This window comes from Oratosquilla oratoria, chromosome 30, assembly GCF_046742065.1.
Source record: "Oratosquilla oratoria isolate Oo_2021 chromosome 30, ASM4674206v1, whole genome shotgun sequence".
Lineage (NCBI taxonomy): Eukaryota > Metazoa > Arthropoda > Malacostraca > Stomatopoda > Squillidae > Oratosquilla > Oratosquilla oratoria.
Window position 1 is genome coordinate 47,022,958 of NC_134806.1, and position 25,229 is coordinate 47,048,186.

Sequence of the window (25,229 nt, forward strand, 5' to 3'; positions counted from 1 at the left end):
AGGAGCTAAGAGGAGAGTGGGAGAAAGGGTGGTGGAATGGGTGAAGTTGGGTGCACAGCTTGGACTTGGCTACCCCTCTTATAAGGGGGAAGAAGCTTCTTGGTGTACGGAATAGAAGTTTTATGATGACGATTCGGTTTAGCGTCACAAAACTCCTCATTTTCAGGAGGCTAGGATGGTGCCCCTTACAGAGGGCTTTGTAGCCTGGAATTTAACAAACCATGCCTCTGGTTCAACTTGCCGGTGGCAAGGTTTGAACTGTCGTCACTGCAACCTCCGTCACTAGTAGAGATACCCTAATCTGCTTGGCCAGCGAGTATCCAAGAATTGTTATGACTTTGTGAAATTTTACGTTGATATTTCAGGTCCTGAATGGTCCTGCCATCTACCCTGGTGCTTTGATTGTGGAAGACGAAGAGGGACGGAAGACTCTCTTGAAAGAAAACGACTTCAATCAACGCCAAGGTGTGGCAAAGAAACTCCTGACCCCCACAGAGTCTCATGTTCGCAAGGTTCACGCATCAAAGATCGTCTACCGGCACTTAAAGGATGGCGACTTTGTCCTCATGAACCGACAACCCACTCTACATAGACCGAGTATACAAGCACATCGGGCCAGGGTGATGAACAAGGAACGTGTACTCAGGATGCCGTATGCAAACTGCAAGGCTTACAATGCCGACTTTGACGGCGATGAACTGAACTTGCACTTCCCCCAGAACGAGATGGCGCGAAGCGAAGCCTTCCACCTTGTCACCACACACAACCAATACCTCACTCCAAAAGACGGTTCACCTCTAGCAGGCTTGATTCAAGACTGCGTCGTATCCAGCGTGATGGTGACCATGCGAGGAACTTATTTCAATAAAGAAGATTACCAACAGCTTGTGTTCTCGGGCTTGGTGGACCAGATGAGCCACATCCGAACGCAGGCCCCCTCGATTTTGAAGCCGCTGCAGCTGTGGTCGGGCAAACAGGTGATATCCACCATCCTACAGAACATCATCCCATCGAACAAGGCCAAACCAACATTTACATTTAGGACAAATGTGAAACATGAGGTAAATGTAGTATATAAACTTTATATATACTAAAGTATAGTATGATTTTTTATGATAATTTTTTTTTAGTTAAAAAATAGAGAGTTGTACTGTACATAGGTAGTGTTTTTGAACATGTTAAGATTCTTGCATTTTTAGCAACCAGAAGTACTTTATCTAAATTGTCATTGGTATTAGATGTTCTACATAGTTTTTCTGGTAACTTTGGGGTATCTTTGTGCTAAAAAGGACGAAGACTGTTTATATGCTATGCCTCGAATGATGCCCAGCACTGTAATATTCAGCTATAGTAGGCCCACTAGTAATGTTCAAAAGCTGGGGTCACATCACACACCAGGTATATGAGAAAATCAGTTTTTAAAAAATATATATTGAGTACACTCACAAAGCTGGTGGGTTGAATCAACTTATTCTCTTACTTTATGTCATTTTTTTCTTCGAATGCAGATGTGGCAGAAAGTGGCACCGAGGGAATGGCGAGGCGGAGGAACTCCGGAGAAGAGGAAGGAATCCATGACAGAATCCGAGTTCATCATGCGTGATGGGGACCTGCTCTGCGGAGTTATTGACAAGTGTGCCATTGGATCTACTAGCCATGGGCTCATCCACACCTGCTATGATGTTAGTTTAAGAATCTTTAGGTCCATGTGGGATAGGGTTGCAGAGAGCAGGATATCTAGTCCCATCATTCTGTCCCATTTGGACAGGAAACAGGGATGACCCTTCATCCACGAGGAGCTAAGGGGAGAGGGAGGGAATGGGTGGTGCTTTGGCAGACAACCTCCCTTGCAAGGGAGAAAAAACCCTTGGTATGTAGATAGGTAGATCACAGTATAGCAGTGCATGTAGTCTGGCATAGATCTTTCACTTTATCAATTATTTACTGAATTGCACGTCTTGTTTCAGCTTTATGGCGGGGCTGTGGCCACAGGGGTGTTGACGGCCATCAACCGCCTCTGCACGTACTACCTCCAGTGGGTTGGCCACACGATTGGGGCCAAGGAGTTTGTCACACCAAAGGTGGTCAGCAGTAAGCGTCGGAAAGCACTTAATGTTCTTGTGGAAGTGAGTATTATTCAGATTAGTTTAATCATTTTAGTAGTAGAAGCCTTGATTACTGTTTTTCCTTTATCTCTGCTCTTTGATGAAGAAGTCTTTATGATTTAAAAAAACTGTACTATGCACATACATTATCAGGCATGTAGAATTTCTGCATTTCTGTGAAATTCCACACATTTAAAAATGCTTAATTGCAGTTTCATCTTCTTTGACTGGGCTACCTTCCTTATAAAGCCCCCCTTCCCCCAGCTGCTCTGCTTGGGAGTGGAAGTGGATACATGCCTTTGACTGGGCTACCTCCCTCATAAGGGGAAAAGAAACATCTTCTTCTTCTTCTTCTTCTTCTTTCTTTTTCTTTTATTTTCTCTTCTTTTTCTTTTCTCTTCTTCTTTCTTTCTTTTACTTTTGTTTTCTTCAGACCCCACTCACATACCTGGTGCCATGTCAGTTTATTGTCCCTTCACAATCATTCTCCACTCGTACTCTTATCGCTGTTTTTTTTCTTAACCCTTTGAGACATGTGCCAAGGAAGTTGCCCCAAAGCTTGGAGTCCCCCTAGAGAAGTTGCAGGACCACTTTGAGGCGGCGCATGTCACCAATAACGAAAAGGAAATGGCAGCCATTGATGCGGCATACACCTCTGTCTTGGGTCCAGTTACGTCACAGGTTACAGCGTGAGTCCTATTTTTGTTGTCTTCATTAACCCATTAGTGAGGGACAAGAATACTACTATAGTGTTATTGTTGTCACCTAGACTTTCTGGCCAAGCAGTCCTGTCTCCATCAGGAACAATGTAGCTAGAACAGGTTTTCCCACAAATCCGTAACAGAGTGTACTATAGGAAGGGGCAAAAGTAGCCCATTAATGTGGTAAAACTGGCCATTGTCTTTGTTACATACCTGATTATGTTTTTCAATTAGATAAAAGGAGGAATTATACAAAACACATAATAGTCGGTGGTTTTATTTCCCTGTCTATCTGTCATTAGGTATGTAACAAAAGACAATGTTTTACCCCATGTGGCTACTTTTGCCCATTCCTGTGATATATTATGTTGTTGGTGTGTGTGATTGTGTACAATGCAGTCCTCCATAATGTACAGGAAGAGGGTGAAGTGTTGCATCCTGGACAGATATCTGCATTGTATTCATCCAGCTACCTCTGGTAATTTAAGGGCTGGTCTCACCTCTCGCAGCCTGGCCAGGTGGACTCTGTCCTCTCGTGGGGGGGAGAGAGGGTCAATCATGCAGCTACAGTGTTCACTTGCCTGCTGTAAAAAGTGGTTAGATAGGGTAGAGGCGACAAGGTACCCCATTGTTTTGTGTTTTTTCCCTCACAGAGAGTTGGAGCAAAAGCACATATTTACACACACACACACCTGTGGATTACAGTTCAGGCAGTAGAAATACTGCTCATGGCCATGCTGATGCACCACTACTAGTAGAATCTGTCTGTCCTCCTCAAAAACAGCCAGTTGATACACACACACACACACACATGTGCACACACACATGCACACACACACAGACAAATGAGGAAAGACTGAAGAAATTGGGACAATCCACCTTGGAGGAGAGAAGAGCAGAAGGCAACATTGTAATGATGTTTAAACTGGAAGCAGGTTTGGAGGAAGTGGACAGGAAAGAATTAATGGTACAAGAAGAAAGATTGACAAAAGGTCATAATATAAAACAAAAAACAAACTTGAATAAAAGATGTCAGGAAGTATAGCTTTCCACAGAGAAGTGTTGACTTGTGGAATAAGTTTGATGAAAATATAACCTAATCCAATACTAAGGAAGAATTCAGGGAAATTTTGACAAATGGAGGAAAAGAGATGGGACCCCATGAGCATAGTTCCAACCCTGTACATTAGAACTAGATAAACATGCACGCATACACAAATTTAAGAGCAAATTAGATATGGCGAGATACAGAGACGGGACACCATGAGCATAGCTCCCCTTCCTGTAAGATACAACTAAGTAAATACACACACACATACAATTGCACACTGTGAAAAGGGGCATCTCTCAAGGCTCTGTTTTGGCTCCTTTAATGTTTGCCATATACATAAATGATATGGATGAAGGAGTAAATTGTTACGTGAACTTTTTTGCTGACGATGCCAAATTACTGAAGAGAGTAAGAACAGAAGAAGATTGCAGATCACTGCAAGATGACCTGGATAAAATATGGGAATGGAGCCGAAGATAAGAGATACATACATACATATACCAGGCTTTTTCCCCCTTCCAAGGGAGGTAGCCAAAAAGGGAAAGGCATAAAAACACTCCCACCCATTTCATCCCCAAATACACTCCACACCCCTCCCACCCTTCCTCTCATCTGAGCACCTCCTGGATGACGGGTCATCCCTGCACCCCGCCCACCGCCCTGGGTCAGAAGCAGTGTCGCAAGACACAGTACGTCCACAGCAAGGCCGCTTCATTTAATCGGCGACCCCCCCTCCCCGTCCCCCTTTGCATATAAGGAGAGGACAGGGAGAAATCCCTTCGGGCTGCGTCAAAATTTACTCACACATACTACCCCACCCCCCACCCCCCCGCCCATTCCTCCTCATGCAGTCACAACATCATCCATATACAACCATTCTCCACTCACCTCTGTCTTCCGTCCTCTCCCTTCCTTCCTCAACAGACATTCCCCTCTTCCCCAAAGCCCCCTTCACCCCATCCATCCACCTCATCCTAGGACGTCCCCTCATGTTCACTCCCTCTACATCTGCCTTCCATACCTCTTTTACTAGTCTTTCTTCACTCATTCTTTCCATGTGTCCAAACCATCCTAATATTCTTTCATCAACCCTCTCTCCCAAATCCTTTTTCACCCCTGTTCTCCTCCTCACCTCCTCATTTCTCACTCTATCTAGCCTAGTAACCCCCGCCATACTTCTCAGACACCTCATCTCAAACACATTCAAACTCCTTCTCTCTTCTTCTCTTATGTTCCACGTTTCTGCCCCATACAGTGCTGTTGGCACAATCACTCCTTCATACAGTCTCCTCTTCGCATCCATTCCCAAAAGATGAACTTCAAAATAAAAAAATGCATAATGGAATTTGGAAAAGGTAAAAAAAGAGTTTCAGGACAATATAAGATTCGAAACAAAGAAGTCAAAAAAGTAAACTCAGAGAGGGATCTAGGAGTAATCATCTCAAGTGACTTGACACCTGACAAACATGTAAATAAATTATTTGGAGAAACTTACAACTTATTAAGATCAATGAAAGTGGCCTTTGATTATGTATATGAGGAGATGGTTAAAAAAATAGTTGTTACACTGATACGACCGAAATTAGAATATGCTGTATCAATGTGGGCACCTAGCACAAAAAGAACATAGGAAAATTAAAAAGAATCCAAAGAGCAGCAACAAAAATGGCACCCACACTGTCAAATCTGACATATGAACAAAGATTGGAGAAATTACAGTTGTCAAAACTAGAACAGAGAAGGGAAAGAAGTGATTTGTTGACCATTTTCAGAATTATGAAAGGGATGGAAGTTCTTGATAGAGACAACCTATTAAAGTGGGACAGAAGAGAAACAAAAGGACACGAAAAGAAACTAAAGAAAGACAGTTACAGAAGAGACCTGAAAAAAAAAAAAAGCTTCCCACATAGAGTGATCGATGTCTGGAACAAACTGAAGGGAAACAGTAAATTCCAGAATTATACATGAATTTAAGAACAAACTGGACGTGGAGAGATATGAAAACAGGTCACTATGAGCATAGGTCTTGTCCCGTAAAATACAACTAAGTAAATACAAGTATTATCCATCTTGATAGCAAGGGCTGCTTATTCCCCATTACATAGGGGTAGCCAAGTCAAAAGCACACACCCACTCCCACCCATTGCACTCCCCTCCACAACCCTGGTCTCCCCCTTAGCTCCTTGTGAGTATAGATTTTACTCCAACATAGACAAATGATATATGATTCCAGTTGGTAGGGGTACCTCAGAACAGTCCCTAGAGCATGGGTTGCAGGCTCCCATGCAATCACGACTGCCAGTGCTTAAGTACAGGGTTACTCCTGCACATAAGGTGGTGCCGTTATTCTCTCATCCATTCCTTTCACTGCTAAATGTAGTTTTGTAAAATGTGAATTAATGGTAGAATACACTGGTAACACAGATGCATAAGTAGCAGTTCAATAGGAGCCTTGTTCATTGATAAGATAGAAAGGGAAATTTGATAGGAAATTAGACATTATTTCAAGCACATATTTACACACACACACCTGTGGATTACAGTTCAGGCAGTAGAAATACTGCTCATGGCCATGCTGATGCACCACCACTAGTAGAATCTGTCTGTCCTCCTCAAAAACAGCCAGTTGATACACACACACACACACACACATGTATGTGTGTAATTGGCAGTTGCCAATAGGTCCATCTAAAGCAACACTATGTGAGTATGGAGCCTTTATTAGTGTGATGTTTCACTTGTTACACCTTTCTCAAGCACAGTTGGATCTGGTGATTCTGTAACAAGTGAAAAGTTGTACTTATAAAGGCTCTGTCTTTGCATTGTGTGTCTAGTATTTCAAGTTTTTTGTTTCAAGTAGTATTTCAGTTCAACTTAGAAATTTTATACCTGTTTATTGATACAGCGAAAATGAACGAGGATTATACCGAAGAGGCTTGGACAACAACATGAAGATGATGGTCGACACAGGTGCTAAAGGATCCAAGGTAGGTTTGTTCCACCTTTTCCGTTCAAGAATGTCTCATGACAAATTTTCATAGCTAATGCGTAACAGTTGTATATACAGTAAGTGCTGTAGTAGATGCATAAGCACCACCAAAAGAATGAAAAAAAAAATAAAAATACTAGCAGTATACAGGTATTCATGTATTTGTGCACATTGTAGTAACATGTTTTTGCTTTAGTGCACTGTGTAATACTAGGAATTTATCTCTTAATTATCCCAAGTTATTTCAACATTTTGCTTTATGCCTTTGCTGGCTGTATAAGACATTGATGGTACACAAAGCTGAAAACTCACGGGTATTTCAGGGCTCACTAGACCATAAGAAAATATCCAGAAGGGCATATATGACTAATATTGGATAGAGGAAGATATGAGGAAAAATGCTTAACTGATAACACGGATCTTGGCCTGGTAGTACACGTGACCTTATGACGTACACCTCGTGTGAATTGATATGAATTAAATAAACAAAAACGTTTCATTTTGCAGGTCAACATGAACCAGATGGCATCTCTCTTCGGTTCCTTGGCCATAGATGGTAAACGTATGCCACAAAGTATTACAGGCAAGACACTTCCGTCCTTCAAGCCATATGATATCAACCCGAGAGCTGGAGGATACATCCCGAAGAGGTTCATGACAGGAATAGATCCTCAGTCATACTTCTTCCTTTGCATTGTAGGACGTGATGTAAGTTGTGAATGAGAGAGTTAAAGATATATGTGTATATTATTATAAAATATTTTTAATGTATTTTTGAGTATATGTCTTTTGTTTGTATTTACTTAATTGTAGTATACAGGAAAGGAAAATTGCTCGTTGGGTCCCTTCTTTTTTCTTCTTCTTCTTCTTCTTTCTTCTTTCTTCTTCTTCTTCTTCTTCTTCTTCTTCTTCTTCTTCTTCTTCTTCTTCTTCTTCTTCTTCTTCTTCTTCTTCTTCTTCTTCTTCTTCTTCTTCTTCTTCTTCTTCTTCTTCTTCTTCTTCTTCTTCTTCTTTTCTTCTTCTTCTTCTTCTTCTTCTTCTTCTTCTTCTTCTTCTTCTTCTTCTTCTTCTTTCTTCTTCTTCTTCTTCTTCTTCTTCTTCTTCTTCTTCTTCTTCTTCTTCTTCTTCTTCTTCTTGCCTCAAAGTCATTTACAATTCCAGTTTAATCTGTATCCTTGATTTCCAATTATTATATTTAGATTTAAACTCGCATATTGTTTGAGCTTGGGCTATATCACTTTCTAAGCTATTTCACTTATCTATGCATCTATGAGGGGGATACGGGGTGAGGAAGTATGTATGAGAAAAGAATTGATGATACCCGAAGGGATTTCTCCCTGTCTTCTCCTCTTCTGCATGAAGGGACAGGGGTCGCCGAATTTATGAAGCAGCCTTGCTGTGGATGTGCTATGTCTTGTGGCACTGCTTCTGACCCAGGGCAGTGGACAGGATGCAGGGATGACCCATCATCCAGGAGGTGCCAAGATAAGAGGGAGGGTGAAGGGGAGTGGAATATATAGGAAATGGAATGGGTGGGAGTGATTTCTGTACCTTTTTCTTTTTGGCTACCCCCTATGTAGGGGGAAAAAGCCTTTGGTATATGTATGTATGTATGTACGTGTGCATCTATATGGGAAACAATTTCTTCACATCCTTTAGACACGTGGTCTTTCTTGATTTGCTCCTATGATCTCTTATAGACCTCCCATCTTTAATCAGATCTCTTCTGTCAATGTGTGTGTTTGTGAGTGTTAGGTTATGCAGATATTTTGGTTACAGAGAGGGAAAAGAAATTATCTCGGTAAATAAAATGGCATCAGGTAGCTTTGCCTCATAAACAATTGTTCTTTGACTATAAATGCAATGATTTGGATCAAATATTCGTTATGATTTTATATTGCAGAGTTTGCAACACACTGCCGTGAAGACGGCAAGTAGTGGTTACGTTCAGCGGTGTCTCATCAAGCACTTGGAGGGCATCCAGGTCATGTACGACATGACTGTCCGGAACAGTGACGGTCTTGTGCTCCAGGTTAGTTTCGTAACCTTCTCAGCACGGTATACCCTTTTTGGCAATATTCTGCCAAAACTCGGATCATTTAATACTTCCCTGGTACTTGTGTTCATCTGGTGCCATTTGCCCTCACACGTCATTGTATTGTTATCTGTATATGACTTCTTGTTCAGGTTGTTCTTAAGCCTCGTTGACATGGTGCTAGTTTAGTTGCCACGAGCTGTAAGTTAACTCCCGTCACATAAGTCTTGACACTAGGATAGCTTGGAGGCGAGTGGACTAACTTTCTGTTGACATTGAGGAAGAAGAGGGTTAGCTGACAAGTCGCTTTTAGCACTAGTGGCTACTAAACTAGCCCCATGTCAAGGAGGCTTAATTACTGTGATTTAAGAGAGGGGAATAATTTCTCTCTTTTTCTTTCTCTCTTTTTTTCTTTTCTTTCTTTATATCTTTTTTTAACCTCTTTGTCTTTTTCAGTTTGATTTTGGAGAGGATGGCCAGGATGTGAGCAAAGTTCCCTTCTTGAAGGAACCCAGGGCCCTCGACATCCTAGTGGACAATTACTCCCGGCTCCTGGACCCCAAGGCTCTCGCTGCGACTTCCTCCAGGGGCGAGAATGAGGAGGCCAAGAAGTACAAAGAAAAGGTAATCAGGATAATCTTATCTGACCATCAGACAAAGACAAAGGGATTAACAAATGGAATGTACTTAGTAATCGAGATGTAGTGAACACTGAAACTAGCTTGTTTTTAGAGAAGATGAGATAATTATAGTTAGGGATGACAGGTGGTAATCGACATGGAACTGCCTTGTGTAGACCCCATGGTCTTTGCTGTTTCCTTCATTCATATGTTCTTCTGTTCTTAACCCCTTCCATACGGTGCCGCATACGTAGGCGGCATGAGGAGCAAGTGGATACGCGAGGCTGCCATATCGGCGTCTTGATTATATTTATTGTAGTTGCCCCTGCGTAATGACATACTCTCTAAACTGTCTTCATCACATTTTCTATGCTTATCAAAATTCACGGGTGAAAGAGAGAAAGATCGATATAAGCGGTGACTATATTTTATGATGCGATTATTATTACGACACATCGTACGTCTGGCAGCTAATGCTGTCCGCGAGATTTTGGCCCGTACTGAAGAGGTTAAGAGAAGATGAGAGGTCTTTATAGATGGGGATGACAGGTGGTAAGGGACATGGAACTGCCTGGTGTAGGCCATATGGTCTTGCAGTCTCCATTATTATGCTGTAGATGACACAATAAGGGACATTGCATCATGTTATTGTTACTTTACAGATAAAGAAGTGGCAGAAGAAGAACAAATCAAACAGAGGAGATCGACGGAGCGGGTTCTTGCACTTCTGCCACAAGACGAGTCATAAGGTGGAGGAGTCCAACTTCTGCCCCAAGACGGGGAGGTCCCTCAAGGCCCTGAAGCTGGAAGGAATGTGGCGAGATCTGTCCGAGGAAGAGAAGCTCAAGTAATTTATGTGTTACGTGTTTCATTGCCTCTGACCCAGGCCGTGGATGGATGGGGGATAGGGAAGACAATTCATCAATCAATCTATTTGTCTACCAAGAGTTTTTCCCCCTTATACAGGAGGTAGCCATGTCAAAGGGCATGTACCCTCTCCCAGCCATTCCACTCCCTATCCACCAGCCTTTCCTCCCTCTTATTAGTTCCCCGTGGATGAAGGGTTGTGGCTGTCTCCCACCCACGCTCCTCCTGGGAGGAGGGTGGGGGTCAGAAGCTAAGATAAATGGGAGTGGGATGGGTGGATCCCTGGGCTGGCTCCCTTGCTACCTTAACAGGGAGGGAAGAGGCCTTTTGGTATATAGAGAGATAGATAGGGGTCGCATGTGACAGTGGAAGGAGTCGGGGTGGTTTTCATTGTGGCAATTGCACCTGTGGCACAGACAGCTTCTGCGGGCCAGATTGTTTCACCCCTTCCGCACGGTGACGTATCTCGTAGGTTTTGTTATGGTCAAGGAACTGATGTCGTGAACCGAAGGAGCAAACTGACTGGCTTCAGTGGGCTTGATCAGGACCCACATCTGGCCACCTAGACCCATCAGCTGAATAAGACGGCCTGTCATTAGACGGAGAGATTCCGCAAAGTGGGACCCTGTGCAGAGGGAGTTACATGAGAATTGAAATGTATGTATTGGGTGTGTGTTTTGAACTGGTCACCTCAGTTGCAAAAGAGGAAAGGGCCTTTGATATGTATATACAGATACAGAAGTTAGACAATTTTTTTTTTTTTTTAAACTTAATCAAATCATTGTTAGAAGGGAGAGGGCAGGGGATGGGGGAAGTGGTTGTTTGTAGATGATATTTTGATACAGCCCAAAGGGATTGCTCCCTGTCATGAGGGGATGGAGAGGGGGAGGGGGGTCGGCATGTAAATGACATGGCTAAGTGGGTGTGCTGCATCTTGCTGCCTTGCTCCTGACCTGAGCAGGGGACAGGAGAAAGGGATGACCCTTCATCCATGAGGAGAGGGAGGAAAGGGCGGTGGATGGGAGTGGAATGGGTGTGTGCCTTTGTCTTAGCTACCATCCTTGTAAGGTTTTTATTTTATTTATTATATTAATTTTTTATTTTTTTATTTTATCATGAATTGTTTTATAGATATTTGATAAGAAAAATATTTAGGTAATAAAAAAAACATCATCTTTAAAACTTTGTTTTTAGACACGCAAAGAAAACAGGAAGGTGTCCAGATCCAGTCGCATCAAAATTCAGTGCTTCCTCCACACTTGGGGTCGTATCTGAAGCATTGGACGACCTGATAGACAACTATTACAACAATTTTTATAAAAAGCGTACAAAGAGCGAACAGTATTTGAGCAAGGACCAGCTACGTGAGACGATCCACATGAAGGCCCTGACGTCCAGGGTCGACCCGGGAGAGGCAGTTGGAGCCATCTGTGCTCAGGTAAGTGAAGGAAGGAATAACAGTATTCAGTGGGACATGGTCTAGCACCAAACTGATTAGTTGGTTTATTTTATTTTATATATTTTTTATTTTAATTTTGTTTAGATATTTAATTTATGAGTGTGTATGTGTATATATATGTTTTAAGTGTTTCTTCACAGTGGGTGGGGAAGATCCTTTATCCATGAGTAGCTATATAAAGGTATAAGGGAAACATACATACATATACCAAGGGCTTTTTCCTCCTTACAAGGGAGGTAGCCAAAAAACAAAGGCATAAAAGCCACTCCCACTCATTCCATTCCCATCACACTCCACTCCCCTCCACCCTCTTCTCTCCCTCTTATCTTGGCACCTCCTGGATGATGGGTCATCCCTGCATCTCACCAAGATCCTTCATCCACGAGGAGCTATATAAGGGAAACAAATGGGTGACGGATGCGAGTGGGATGGGTGGGGGTGAGTGGAGTATGCCTTGGCAGGCAACTTTCCTTACAAAGGGGGAGAAACCTATTGCTATATATACATTATATAGCAATAGGGAGGGAGGTGGAGGGGAGTGGAGTATGTGGGAATGGAACAGGTGGGAGTGGATTTTTTTTTTTTTTTTTTTTTTTTTTTGAATTTTTTTTTTTTTCTCCTACCTCCCTTGTAAGGGGGGGAAAGCCTTTGGTATATGTGTGTTATGTATGTATTTTGTCTACTTAAGTGCTATTATGTGCAAGCACAGCACCTAGGTACAGGAGAGCAACTTCCTCTCCTTGTGCACTCTTTTTATCATGTGAAAATTGCACCCCTTTCTGAAGTACATTTCTTTTGTTTTTATCTTCCAGGCCTTGGGAGAACCCTTGACTCAGATGACACTCAACACTTTCCATTTTGCTGGAAAGGATGAACTAAATGTAACTTTAGGTAAGTGTGCATTGTGAATAACTGAGACACTTTAAGCACATACTTTAGATCAAGATCCAATTGGACCATACAGGCAATATGCTTGGTCTGAAAAGTTTTGAGATGTCTAACTGAACTAACCATATACCTCATTGTATTTAGTGGTGAATTGATAGAATTAATTCTCATAGAATAATTCTAAGTTCTCCAAAGATTTTAATAGTTAAAGGAAAATGTTAGTTAATGACTAAGTGGATTAGGATGTTGTTACCTTCAGCGAAGGTCAAGGGGATGGTGGTTTGAACCCTGCCACCGGCAAAGTTGTTTAAGAGTATTTTCATTTGCAGGTGTACCACGCATGATTGAGATATTGCGCACTGGGACGCCCCATATATCCACACCAATCATGGAGGTTCCTTTCCGCTCCCATATCAGCAAAGCACAAGCAGAAGCCATGAAAATGAAGCTGTCTCAGGTTCCCCTCTCAAAGGTACGTTTCCCCCACCCACAGCAAGAGGATGGTTGAAAGGGTATTAATAGCATCTGTAGTGGATCCCAAAGGGAGGACTAGAAGATTTTTGGATGTAAATGTATTGAGGGGGAGTTTAGAATCCATCCTTTGTACACAGATTATTCCCATCAGTTTTAACCTACTATGCACATTGTCATATATTTTATTTTATTTATTTAGGAGGTGGATGGGAGGGAGGGTGGAGGGGTGTGGAGTGTTTTCAGGGATGGAATGGGTGGGAATGATTTTATGCCTTTTCCTTTTTGGCCACCTCCCTAGTAAGGGGGAAAAAGCCTTGGTATATGTATGTATGTATTTATTTATTTATTTTTTGCCCACAGGTTCTCAATCGCATGGATGTGACAGTAAGCCTTGAACTGAACCAATCAAAGCGTCTCCTTCGTCGGGTGAAAGTCTGTTTCCACTTCCTCCCACAACGAGAGTATCGCCACACATATGCCGTCAAACCACGTCAGATTATCGATTATGTGTACAAGCATTACATCAGTCAGGTTCTGCTTGCAGGAATAAAGAAGGCGTATGGCCGAAGTAAACCAAAGCTGGTGTAAGTATTATGTACATACAAGATCTCTGGATTAAGGATGGGAGGGCTGGAAGAGGTCATGAGAACAAATTAACCCCTTCCATACAGTGCCGCATACGTAGGCGACATGAGGAGCAAGTGGATACGCGAGGCTGCCATATCGGCATCTTGATTATATTTATTGTAGTTGCCTCTGCGTAATGACATACTCTCTAAACTGTCTTCATCACATTTTCTATGGTTATCAAAATTTACGGGTGAAAGAGAGAACGATCGATATAAGCGGTGACTATATTTCATGATGCGAGTATTATTACGACACATCGTACGTCTGGCAGCTAATGCTGCCCGCGAGATTTTGAACCGTACTGAAGAGGTTAAGGATAGGAGGGCTGGAAGAGAATGACAATGGCAAAAAGAACGTCCCTTGTAAAGGGGATGATGATGGTGGTGATGATGTTCCCTAGGCTGTCTGGCCGAGCGGTCCCATCTCCCAGAGGAACATGATGGCGGGAATGGGGTTTTCCCACAAATCCCTTGTAGAGTGTATTTTGTATTGTTAGCATGCATGATTGCATACAATGCAACCTTTTGTAATGTGTTGTATGGTATGAGCTGAAGTGATACATCCAGGACAGTCATCCGTGATAGGGTCATCCAGCCTCTTCGGGTAGATTGGAAGGGCTGGATGATGGCCCACAATGCTTGCAGCCTGGCCAGGTGGACTCTGTCCTCTCAAAGGAAAGTGGATTAAGAGGGATGGATGTCAGGGGGCTGGGCATGCATTAATTGTGTTGTCTTTCAGTCTGTTGATATGTAAGGGGGGAGGGCCTTGGCGTGCAGATAAACAATACATTCCCAGCTGTGAAAAGCTCCTCATCAGGAGGCACCATCATGGTCTTCTCTGACGGGAAGTTTGTGACATTATACCTAATCAGTCATCACAACAAATATGTCAGAACGGAAGAAAAGACTGGAGACAGATTGTTTCTATATTTTAACTACTAACTGCAGTCCTCTTCAGTAGTGCAATCCATCCTCAGTCTTTTCTTCCACTATGACTGTGGAAATGCAGTAACACATTTATGAATCACAGTCATACATACATACATACATATACCAAGGCTTTTTCCCCCTTACTAGGGAGGTAGCCAAAAATAATTTTATGCCTTTTCCTTTTTGGCTACCTCCCTAGTAAGGGGGAAAAAGCCTTGGTATATGTATGTATGTATGACTGTGATTCATGAATGTGTTACTGCATTTTTCATCACCAATCAATCATATATATATTTTGGTTTTATCAGTTTGCATAGCTCTAGATTGTTGATTTTATGTAGTTTTGGAAATGCCATATGCCCAGTTAAGGGGTTATCACAACGGGCAGCTTCCACAGGCTTCACCAGCACCAACAATTGAGAGTTCATTTTGATTAAAACCAACTTTGGTTACAATACTTTATTTTTCATACCTCCAAATATCAAATTATCTTTCCATCGTGTATACTAAAGCTGAACGATGTACAATTGTAAACTTATACAAATGTTAGACATACTATTGAAATGTTCTTAGGCAAGTCTAGATTCTCGTAAGCGAAGTCATATTCTAGTTGAATTCAAATTGAGGTTAGAGGTCGGATGTCGGAGGAAAAATTCCCCAGTGTGATAACCCCTTTAACCACTTCCATACGGTGAAGCCTACGTAGGCGGCATGAGGAGCAAGTGGGTACTCGATGATGCCGATGTCGCCATCTTGATTATATTTATTATAGTCGTACCTATGTAATTTCTCCCATAAGCCTTCCCTACTACACTCAACAGGCTAATCCCTCTGAAATTACTACATTCACACTTGTCCCCTTTTCCCTTGTAAAGAGGAACTATACAGGCACTACTCCAGTCCTCCGGTACTCTACCCTCTCTCCAGCAAACATTAAATAACCTCACCAACCAGTCCACCATCACTGAACCTCCCTTTTTCAGACATTCTGCATGACATCCATCCAGACCAGGTGCCTTACCTGCTTTCATCATCTTTACAACTGCCTTCACCTCATCCTTCCTTATTTCTCCTCCATTCTCCTCACTCAATTAAATGAAGCGGCCTTGCTGTGGATGTACTGTGTCTTGCGACACTGCTTCTGACCCAGGGCGGTGGGCAGGGTGCAGGGATGACCCGTCATCCAGGAGGTGCTCAGATGAGAGGAAGGGTGGGAGGGGTGTGGAGTGTATTCAGGGATGAAATGGGTGGGAGTGTTTTTATGCCTTTCCCTTTTTGGCTACCTCCCTTGGAAGGGGGAAAAAGCCTTGGTATATGTATGTATGTATGTACCTATGTAATTTCAATTCTCTCTAAACTGGCTTCATCAATTTTCTATGGTTATGAAAATACACGGGTGAAAGAGAACGAACGATTGAGCACTGACTTTATTTTTTATAATGCGATTATTATGACGCAACATCGCACGTCGGGCAGCTAATGCTACCAGATGTGCGATGTGCCCCAGAGTGAAGAGGTTAATGGCTATGTCACAGGATGCCAGTTTATAACCCATCTTGTGTCCATCCGCAGGGACACGGGAAATGAAGGAAAGGAGACTGAGAATGACTCGAGAGATGTTGTTGACGACGAAGAATTTGGTCTGAGCAGGAAAGGGGCACCTCAGGCCAAAGAAGAGGAGGCGAACTCAGAGTCTGAAGTAAGTTGAAGTCTGAATGATGAACGTAGTGACTTGCTGTCATTTGATCTGTTGCCCCATTTTTATTTTGCAAGAGGCCTGTAGCTCACAGATTGCAATTCTCTGTCTCTTTGCTTTCACGAGATAGGGTGAATTGCATTATGGTTTCTTCCATTATTCATTTATTTGTAATCTGCTTTAAAGGATGAAGTTGAAGACAACGAAGCTGATGCAGCAACTGCAGCCAGACAGAAAAGGGCAAACGAGCAAGATTATTCCGAGGATGAAGAGGAGGAGGAGGAGAAGGACCAAGCCATGTCGGAGGACGAAGGCCTCGGAGAAGAAAAACTGGAAAGTGCTGACGAAAGAGAAGTGAGTTAAAAGAACCATTGACTCTGCTGGTGTACCTGTTCAAAGCAGGCTTGTGGAGGGAGATTTACCAAAAAAACCCAAGAACACCCCAGTACAGTTGTGATGTTATAATGATCCTGTTAGATTAAAAGGGTAGATAAGTATTTTCCACTCTGGATATTAGTTTAGACATCTGGCTTTTGTCTTTGCTATATGTAGTTTCAACTTGTTCATACATACATATACCAAAGGCTTTTTTCCCCTTACAAGGGAGGTAGCCAAAAGACAAAGGCACAAAAACCACTCCCATCCATTCCATCCCCATCACACTCCACCTCCCTCCACCTTCTTCCCTCCCTCTTACCTTGGCACCTCCTGGATGACAGGTCATCCCTGCATCTTGTCCACTGCCCTGGTTCAGAAGCAGTGTCGCAAGACACAGCACATCCATAGCAAGGTCGCTTCATTAAATTGGCAATCCCTCTCTGTCTCCTCATGCAGAAAAGGAGAAGACAGGGAGAAATCCCTTTGGACTGCATCAAAATATTCTCTCATATACTCCCTCACCCCTCATCCCCCACCCATTCCATTCCACTTCATGGGTCACAACAGAACTTGTTCATAATTCTATTTTATCTATTTTATTTTCTCACAGGAACAAGAGGATGGGCTTTCAAAACCCAAAGTGTATTCGAAAAATCCGCTGACAGAAAACGAAGTCTCAAAGATGAAGAATTATGTACTTAGTTTGGATCGCTGGATTGTAGATTTCACGCTGGATGCGAAGAACTATTCTTCCTGTGAAGTAAGTTGTGTGTTTGGAACAATGTTTATTAATTTGTGGTTGTTGTCGTTCTCAAGGCTGTCTGGCCAATCAGTCCCAATTTGGTAATTTGTGGTTGTTCCCTAGACTCTTGCCAAGCAGTTACGATCTATTAATTTGTGGTTGTTGTTGGTGTTAAATATCTGGCAGGGTTGATGTCAGGAGGATGACAGTTGTATGGTGGGAGATTATGAGGAACATCCACAGGAATTTTTGTGTGTGTGTGGGGCGGGGTGGGGGTTAGTTAAAGATATTATTCATACAGCATATGGTTAATGGTATATAGAATCTGATATTGAAATTTTTTATGTATGACTATATATGTATTATTCTTACACAGGTCACCTTGATGCTTCCAACCGCACAGGGGAAAATGGACATTGCAACTGTGGTGCGGAAGACCACAGAGAAGGCGCTCGTCCACCATGTTTCCAACATTAAGAGAGCATTTGTGGTAGAGAAAGATAATGGGCTGCTACTCAGAACTGAAGGAGTCAATGTTCAAGTAAGATATTTGATTTATCTGTTTTGTTTATTTGTCTTATTCATTTATGTATGGTATTTATTTTATTTACTTATTTATTTATTTTTCTTTTACATGTGTGAGACATATTTATACATTCACCATAGATATTGCCTTGACATCACACACACATACACACAAAAAGCTTTTGATAAAGTACCACATAGAAAACTGTTAGGAAAACTGAAAACCATAGGAAGGGTACAAGGTAAACAGGTAAACTACTAGGATGGATGGACGAGGGTGTGGACAGTTATACAAGAGGTTCTTTGCTGGTGATGCAAAGTTGTTGAGAAAAGTGAGCACTGAAATAGACCTGAGTTGCTGCAGAAAGATCTGAACAGGGTTTGGGAATGGAGTCAGAAGTGGGAAGTGGACTTTACCTTTAAGAAATGTAGCACAGTGGAATTTGGAAAAAGTAAAAAAAGGATATCAGCACAAAATAAAATTGGTGAAAAGGAAGTAAAGAAAGTGGGATTTGAAAAAGACCTGGGAATAATCATCACAGGACCTGTCCCCTGATAACAGATAAACAAAATTGTTGGAGAAACCTACTACTTGTTGAGATCAATAATAAAGCAACTACAAAGATGGCTGTCACACTTTCAAAACTGTCATATGAAGAGAGATTGTCAAAACTAGAGTTACTGACCCCGGAACAAAGAAGAGAAAGAGGTGACTTGTTGACCATCTACAGAATCATGAGAGATGTGGAAGTCCTTGATAGAGATGACATACTAAAGTGGGATAAGAGAAACACAAGAGGACATGGAAGGAAACTCAAAAAGGACAGTTATAGAAGAAACCTGGAAAAGAACAGCTTTCCCCACAGAGTGGTGGATGTATGGAACAAACAGGACGAAATGATAGTGTGTGCAAAAACCAAACCCGAATTTAAGAACAATTTAGATCTGCCAGATACAGAGATGGGACACCACGAGCATAGCTTCCCTTCCTGTAACATACAACTAGGTAAATACACACACACACACATGAATTTAAGAGCAAATTAGACATGGCGAGATACAAAGATGGGACACCACGAGCATAGTTCCCCTTCCCTTAAGATATAACTAGGTAAATACATACACACAAGTGTATAGATTAAGTTGGAACTTTAGGTGAATTTGAGTCTAGGTATGATACTGGAAAAAAAAAAAAATAGGGAATAGGAGATGGGACCCAACAAGCGTTGCTCCTTTCCTTTATACTACAAATAGGTAAATACACACACACACACACACACACACACATCCATATAGATGCATAGATACATGGAATAGCTTAGAAGGTGATATAGCCCAAGCTCAAACAAAACATGAGTTGAAATCTACATACATACATACATACATACATATACCAAAGGCTTTTTCCCCCATACAAGGGAAGTAGCCAAATTTAACATGTATAATTCCACTCCCACCCATTTCCTCCCTACCCATTCCACCACTCCTCCCTTCCTCCCTCTCATTTTGGGTCCTCCTGGATGATGGGTTATCCCTACATCTTGTCCATGGCCCTGGGTCAGAAGTAATGTAGCAAGGCCACTTCATTTAATGAGCGACCCCCCCCCCCCCCTTTGCTGTCCCCTCATGCAATAACATTGAAGATGGGGAGAAATCCCTTTGGCTGCATCAAAATATCATTCACACATAACCACTTGCCATCCCCCACACCCTCCCTTCCATGCAACACAGTATCATTCATACACAACTATTCTCCACTCATCCTTATCTTCTCCCTTTCTCAACAGACATCCTTTTTCACCCCATCCATCCATCTCATCCTTGATCATCCACTCATGTTCACTCGATCCACCTCTGCCTTTTATATTTCTTTTACTAATCTTTCTTCACTCATTCTTCCCATGTGTCCAAACCATCCCAATACTCTTTCATCAGCCTTATCTCCCATCTCTTTTTCCACTGCTCTCCTCCTCACCTCCTCATTTCTTACTCTATCCAACCTTGTAACTCCTACCATACTCCTTAGACATTTCATCTTGAACAATTTAAACTGTTCCTCACCTTCTCTCTTGTTTCCAAGTCTCTGCCCCATAGAGCTCAAATCTAAATATGATAATTGGAAATCAAGGATGTAGATTAAATTGGAACTGTACATGAATACAAGGCTAGGTATGATAAAAATGGGAAAATAGGAGACAGGACCCAACAAGTGTCAATCCTTTCATGTATACTGCAGTGAGGTAAATACACACATGCACACACAGAATATTCTATCTTACCATGTCATCCTCTCATCCCTTGACAATCTCTGTCCCTCCGTTCCTTTGCATTAAACAGATCAAATGTTATTTTCTCTCGTTCTTCCAGAAAATGTTCGAATATGAGCACATCCTTGACATAAACCGTCTGTATACGAATGACATCCACATGGTCGCCCACATGTATGGTATCGAAGCTGCCCAGCGTTCCATCATCAGGGAAATTCAGTCGGTACACTCTGCTTATGATATCAAGGTAAGGATGGAGATGGTTTTGTTTGTAGCTCCATTGTCAGGGAAATTCACTCGGTGCACTCCAGCCAGGTGGACTTCATCCTCTCAGGGGGTGAGTGGATTCAGAAGGATGGATATCTGGGGGTTGGGCCTGGAGCAGTGTGTTGTCCTTCCGTGATTGACTTGTGGACCCCCGCCTGGAGGCTGGTGCCACCTGAAGGCCATGGGTCTTTGCTATAGAGACCAAGGGTAATGGAATGATTGATTTGTATGGTCCAAGTGGGATGGAGATATTCCTCTCCTATGCCAAGACATTTGGTTGTGATTCACCTACCAGCAGTAGGAGCAAGGAGGAGGAGGAGAAGGCAGCGGTGGAGGGGGAGGCAGAGGAGGAGACTTTGTTGCCACTGTAGTGATGCTACTTTGGCGAAGAGAAAGAAGCTTTGGTGAGTTTGTCTCCTTTATCATAAGGTACGAGTGAACTGATTTTACATGCGGCGGGAGCCGGTATATATACTCGCGGGCAAGTTACCTGTGGTGTGTAATTAGGTAATTACGCTAGGTTTGGTCGGGTCAAGCACGCTTCGCGCTGGCAGAGGGCGTCAGGTCGTGGGCGTCAGTCACGTTTCCTGCCACGTGGCTGTACAATACTCCCCTCTTGTACAGCCACGTGGCTTCACAAGTCACGTGGCTATACACCACCGTCACCAGTTGCCTCCACCCTGCTGGCAATGGGAATAATCCTAACTGTTGTTTGTTTGTTTGTTTGTGCAGGTGGACTTTCGCCATTTGAGTCTCCTGGCCGACTACTTCACGTGTGAGGGCATGTACAAGGCGTGTTCGCGGCACCATATCACCTCCTGCATCTCGCCCATTCAGAAAATGTCCTACGAAACAAGTACACAGTTCTTGAAAAAGGCTATTCTGAGCAGTAAGTAACATGTTAATTCATGCCTTGAGTGTTCCATCTATATACCAAGGGCCTCATCCCCCTCATAAGGAGTTTTCTATCTATACACTTCAAGGGCTTTCTCCTTCTTACAAGGGAGACAGCCAAAGTCAAAGGCATGCACCCACTCCCACCCATTCGTCTCCCATCCACCACCCTTTCATCCCTTTTATCGTAGCTCCTCATGGATGATGAGTCATCCCCGTATCCCACCCATTGCCCTGGGTCAGTGGCAAGGTAGCAAGACACAGGGCATCCACAGCAAGACCACTTCACTTCATCGGCAACCCCCCCTCTCTGTTTTCTAATGAGTTTTACTAAGTAGAAAACCCAGATCCCCACCAAGGCTGGCATGGATCCTTGGAACCTTGTACAGATATCTCTGGGAAGACACTTTGGACTGTTGTCTGGTTTGTATTATTGTGGGAATGTTTTTATATTGCCAGTTTGAAGTGGAAAGAGTGGGCAGGAGACAGGGATGACCCCTTATCCACGAGGAGCTAAGAGGAGAGGGAGGGAAGGGTGGTGGATGGGAGTGGGCGAGTGACTTTGACTTGACTACCTCACTTATAAAGGGGAAGAACCCCCTGGTATATAGAATAGTCTTTGTTGTTGTTATTCCCTACACTGTCTGCCTTAGCAGTCCTGCCAACTCCCTGAGGAACGCCATGGCAAGAAAGGGAGTTTTCCCACAAATCCCTTATAGTGTATGTTGTGTTGTTGGTGTCCATGATTGTGAACAAAGAAGTCTTCCATGATGTGTCATGGAGTGAAGTGTTGCATCCTAGACAGTCATCCACGATGGGGTGGTCATCCAGCCTCTTCTGGTAGCTCAGAAGGGCTGGATGGTGGTCGCACCGCAACCCAGTCAGATGGACTCTGTTCTCTCAGGGGAGAGAGGAGAGGACAGGGTGTGGTGGGGTACAGGTATGTATATGCCTGTCCTGTTGCAAAGCATGTATTCATCACAAAGCTGGTGTGGTTCCATGTGTAAATCTCATTGGGTATTGTAAAGCTCTGGCTCTTTCATAATAGTATGTCAGGTTCATTATTATTCACTTTTAATGTCCACTCTCAGGCCGAGCATGTTGGAGTGTCACTACTTTAAGCAGAAATTGAGGTGATGGCAGTCCGAACTCTGCCACCAGCAAGTTGGACCAAGGGCATGGTTCATTAATTCCACTTTACAAAGTCCTCAGTAAGGAGCACTGTCCTAGCCTTCTGAAAGTGGGGATTCGTGACATTAAACCGAATCAATATCCCGTTAATTTTTAGTCTATTTTCTTTGCCTTGCCCATCGCTGAGGTTAGTTTCCAATTTTTTTGTTTCCTTTGCAGATGAATCAGACCACATGTGTTCACCGTCGGCAAATATTGCTGTTGGACAAACTGTGAAAGTGGGGACCAACATTATGCACATCATGCCCATCTTGAAGCTCTGATGATGGATCAGTTGTCAGATGTACTAATGTACAGTACTTCAGTGATGCCGGAGTTATAGTCATGAACATTTCTCGTTTCATCAATGAAAATTTCTCTTTCATTTTCCTTTCTTGATTTCTTCTTTTATATGTTTTCCATGGCAGGCTTTATATGCAATACCAATGTCTTTCTCAGAGGAATTTAAAGAAAGTTTGTAATTGTATTTGAATATATCTAGATTAATTCTTATTTCATTTATCCTTATATACATCAGGAAGCTCATTGGCTGAGCGGCATTGTTTCTTGTGGCAGAGTTTGAGAGGATGGCGGTTCGAATCCTGCCATCGACAAAATTGAAGCAAGGGCATTATGGTTCATTAAATTCCAGGCCACAAAATCCTCTCTAAGGGGCACCATCCTAGTCTCTTGATAGTGGGAAGTTTGCGATATTAAACTGAATTGATACTTTAGACACTTGGATTGTTTCTGACCCAGGGCAATGGGGAGATGTTTGATGACCCATCCAGGAGGAGTTAAGATAAGAGTGAGGGAGGGGTGGTGAATCAGAGTGGAATTATGACTTTGGCTACCTCCCTTGTAAGGGGAAAAAAACCTGTGATGTATGTATGTAAATACAGTGGGCAAGATGCAGGAATGACCTGTCATCCAGGAAAAAGCCAAGATGAGAGGGAGGGGTTGGGGGTGGAATTATGCTTTTTGACTTTGTCTACCTCCCAAGTAAGGGGGGAAAAAGCCTTTGGTGTATGTATGCATAGGGTAAAGGAAGCTGTTTAGTGTAATGAGTATCACTTTTTGGATGATAACGATTTGAATCAATTCTATGATGACGTGGCAACACTTTTCCATGTTGAAGGTTCATGTGTGAGTAATTGTTGTTATAATCCTAAGAAGTTACACTCCTTGAACTACTATAGAGCCTCCTTTACCAGAGATGGGCATGTTACCACCAGACAGGTACTATGTTACTGAAAAATCTGGGGTGCATTTCCATCAATGCATTAATGATTTTTATTTCTTTAACCCATTCAACTCCGATGACAAGATGTCTTGTCATTTGGTCAAATAAAACAAAAAATCATAAAACACCAAAATGTTTGATCAAACACCAGAAAAATATGACGTCAGTCCTCGCCTCGCTGCGAGCGAAGTGAGGACTGACGTCATATTTTTCTGGTGTTTGATCAAACATTTTGGTGTTTTATGATTTTTTGTTTTATTTGACCAAATGACAAGACATCTTGTCATCGGAGTTGAATGGGTTAAGGTGGTCTGCATTACTGTGTATGTATATATATATATATATATATACTGCTCTAAGGAATTTAAAATCTGTAATGCTTTGATGGAAATGCACCCCAGATTTTTTGGTAATGCACTACCTGCCCGGTGGTAATGCGCTCCATTCTGTCCTTCACTATATATATAAAAAAGAATCAAATGTCATATAGATGGGAAATAACAGAAAGGGAACATGTACTTAAGTTTGTGTAGAAAGGCTATTAGTAAATCCTGGCATGTGCCACACTCAGAATGGACTCCTTGGAGTGCCCAGCCTTTAATGTGGTTCTTACTTTTCTTGAGAGAGATTTTTCTGCGTGTGTTGTTAATGGAGTTTTGAGTCTGGTGGTCTTTCTAAAAGAACTTGTTTAGTGATGCAAGTGTGAATGTGTTCTTATGTTGTGCAAACTGTAGATGAACTGTGTCTTCCTGCACTGCTTCTGACCCAGGGCAGTCGGCAGTAGACATCCACAAGAAGCTAAGATTGAAAGGGACACTTGGGGTGGGAGTGGATGTATGCCCTCGACTTGGCTACACCTTCCTTATAAGGGGGAAGAAGCCTTTGGTATACAGATAGATGCAAGTGACAAGTCTCTAGATTGGAGTTGGTTTGGGGGCATTCTGTAACTACAGTCGTTGCTTCATTCTGTACTGTTTGTTTGTTTCTTGCGTTTGTCCACTGAGAACTGGGAACATGCCGTGGAAATGAAGGAAAACGCCTTTGATGTATGTTGACGCACTCATATGGGACAATTTGTTGCGTTACATGCCTCCGCATTGACTTGGCCACCTCTCGTGTAAAGGGGAAATACCTTTTGTGATATGGACAAATTTAGCAATAGGGCAGGATAGATAAGATGGGGGTTTAGTGGAAGGAAGAATAGAGCTATGATAGGTGTGGGACAGACCCACTTGCTCAGTAAAATTTATAGTCTTGTGGATTTTTTTTTTTTTATATAAATAATAATAATAAAATTAT

At 42.5% G+C, this 25,229-nt stretch overlaps 1 protein-coding gene across 2 annotated transcripts in view; it reads left to right on the top strand.

Moving 5' to 3' along the window:
- The window catches only part of Polr1A (RNA polymerase I subunit RpI1), a 36,613-nt gene extending 13,419 nt beyond the window's left edge, over positions 1-23,194 (top strand). For both annotated transcript variants that reach the window (XM_076212957.1, XM_076212958.1), the window contains exons 10-29: positions 366-1,061; positions 1,509-1,682; positions 1,968-2,126; positions 2,637-2,794; positions 6,763-6,844; positions 7,354-7,554; positions 8,750-8,878; positions 9,338-9,505; positions 10,164-10,348; positions 11,563-11,806; positions 12,640-12,718; positions 13,045-13,187; positions 13,550-13,773; positions 16,321-16,447; positions 16,631-16,798; positions 17,433-17,582; positions 17,941-18,105; positions 20,457-20,603; positions 21,356-21,512; positions 22,868-23,194. In XM_076212957.1, coding sequence (XP_076069072.1) covers positions 366-1,061; positions 1,509-1,682; positions 1,968-2,126; positions 2,637-2,794; positions 6,763-6,844; positions 7,354-7,554; positions 8,750-8,878; positions 9,338-9,505; positions 10,164-10,348; positions 11,563-11,806; positions 12,640-12,718; positions 13,045-13,187; positions 13,550-13,773; positions 16,321-16,447; positions 16,631-16,798; positions 17,433-17,582; positions 17,941-18,105; positions 20,457-20,603; positions 21,356-21,512; positions 22,868-22,971 — 3,660 coding nt within the window. In that variant the 3' untranslated portion in view covers positions 22,972-23,194. The remainder of the gene's footprint in view (positions 1-365; positions 1,062-1,508; positions 1,683-1,967; positions 2,127-2,636; positions 2,795-6,762; positions 6,845-7,353; positions 7,555-8,749; positions 8,879-9,337; positions 9,506-10,163; positions 10,349-11,562; positions 11,807-12,639; positions 12,719-13,044; positions 13,188-13,549; positions 13,774-16,320; positions 16,448-16,630; positions 16,799-17,432; positions 17,583-17,940; positions 18,106-20,456; positions 20,604-21,355; positions 21,513-22,867) is intronic.
- Positions 23,195-25,229: the final 2,035 nt, after the last annotated feature.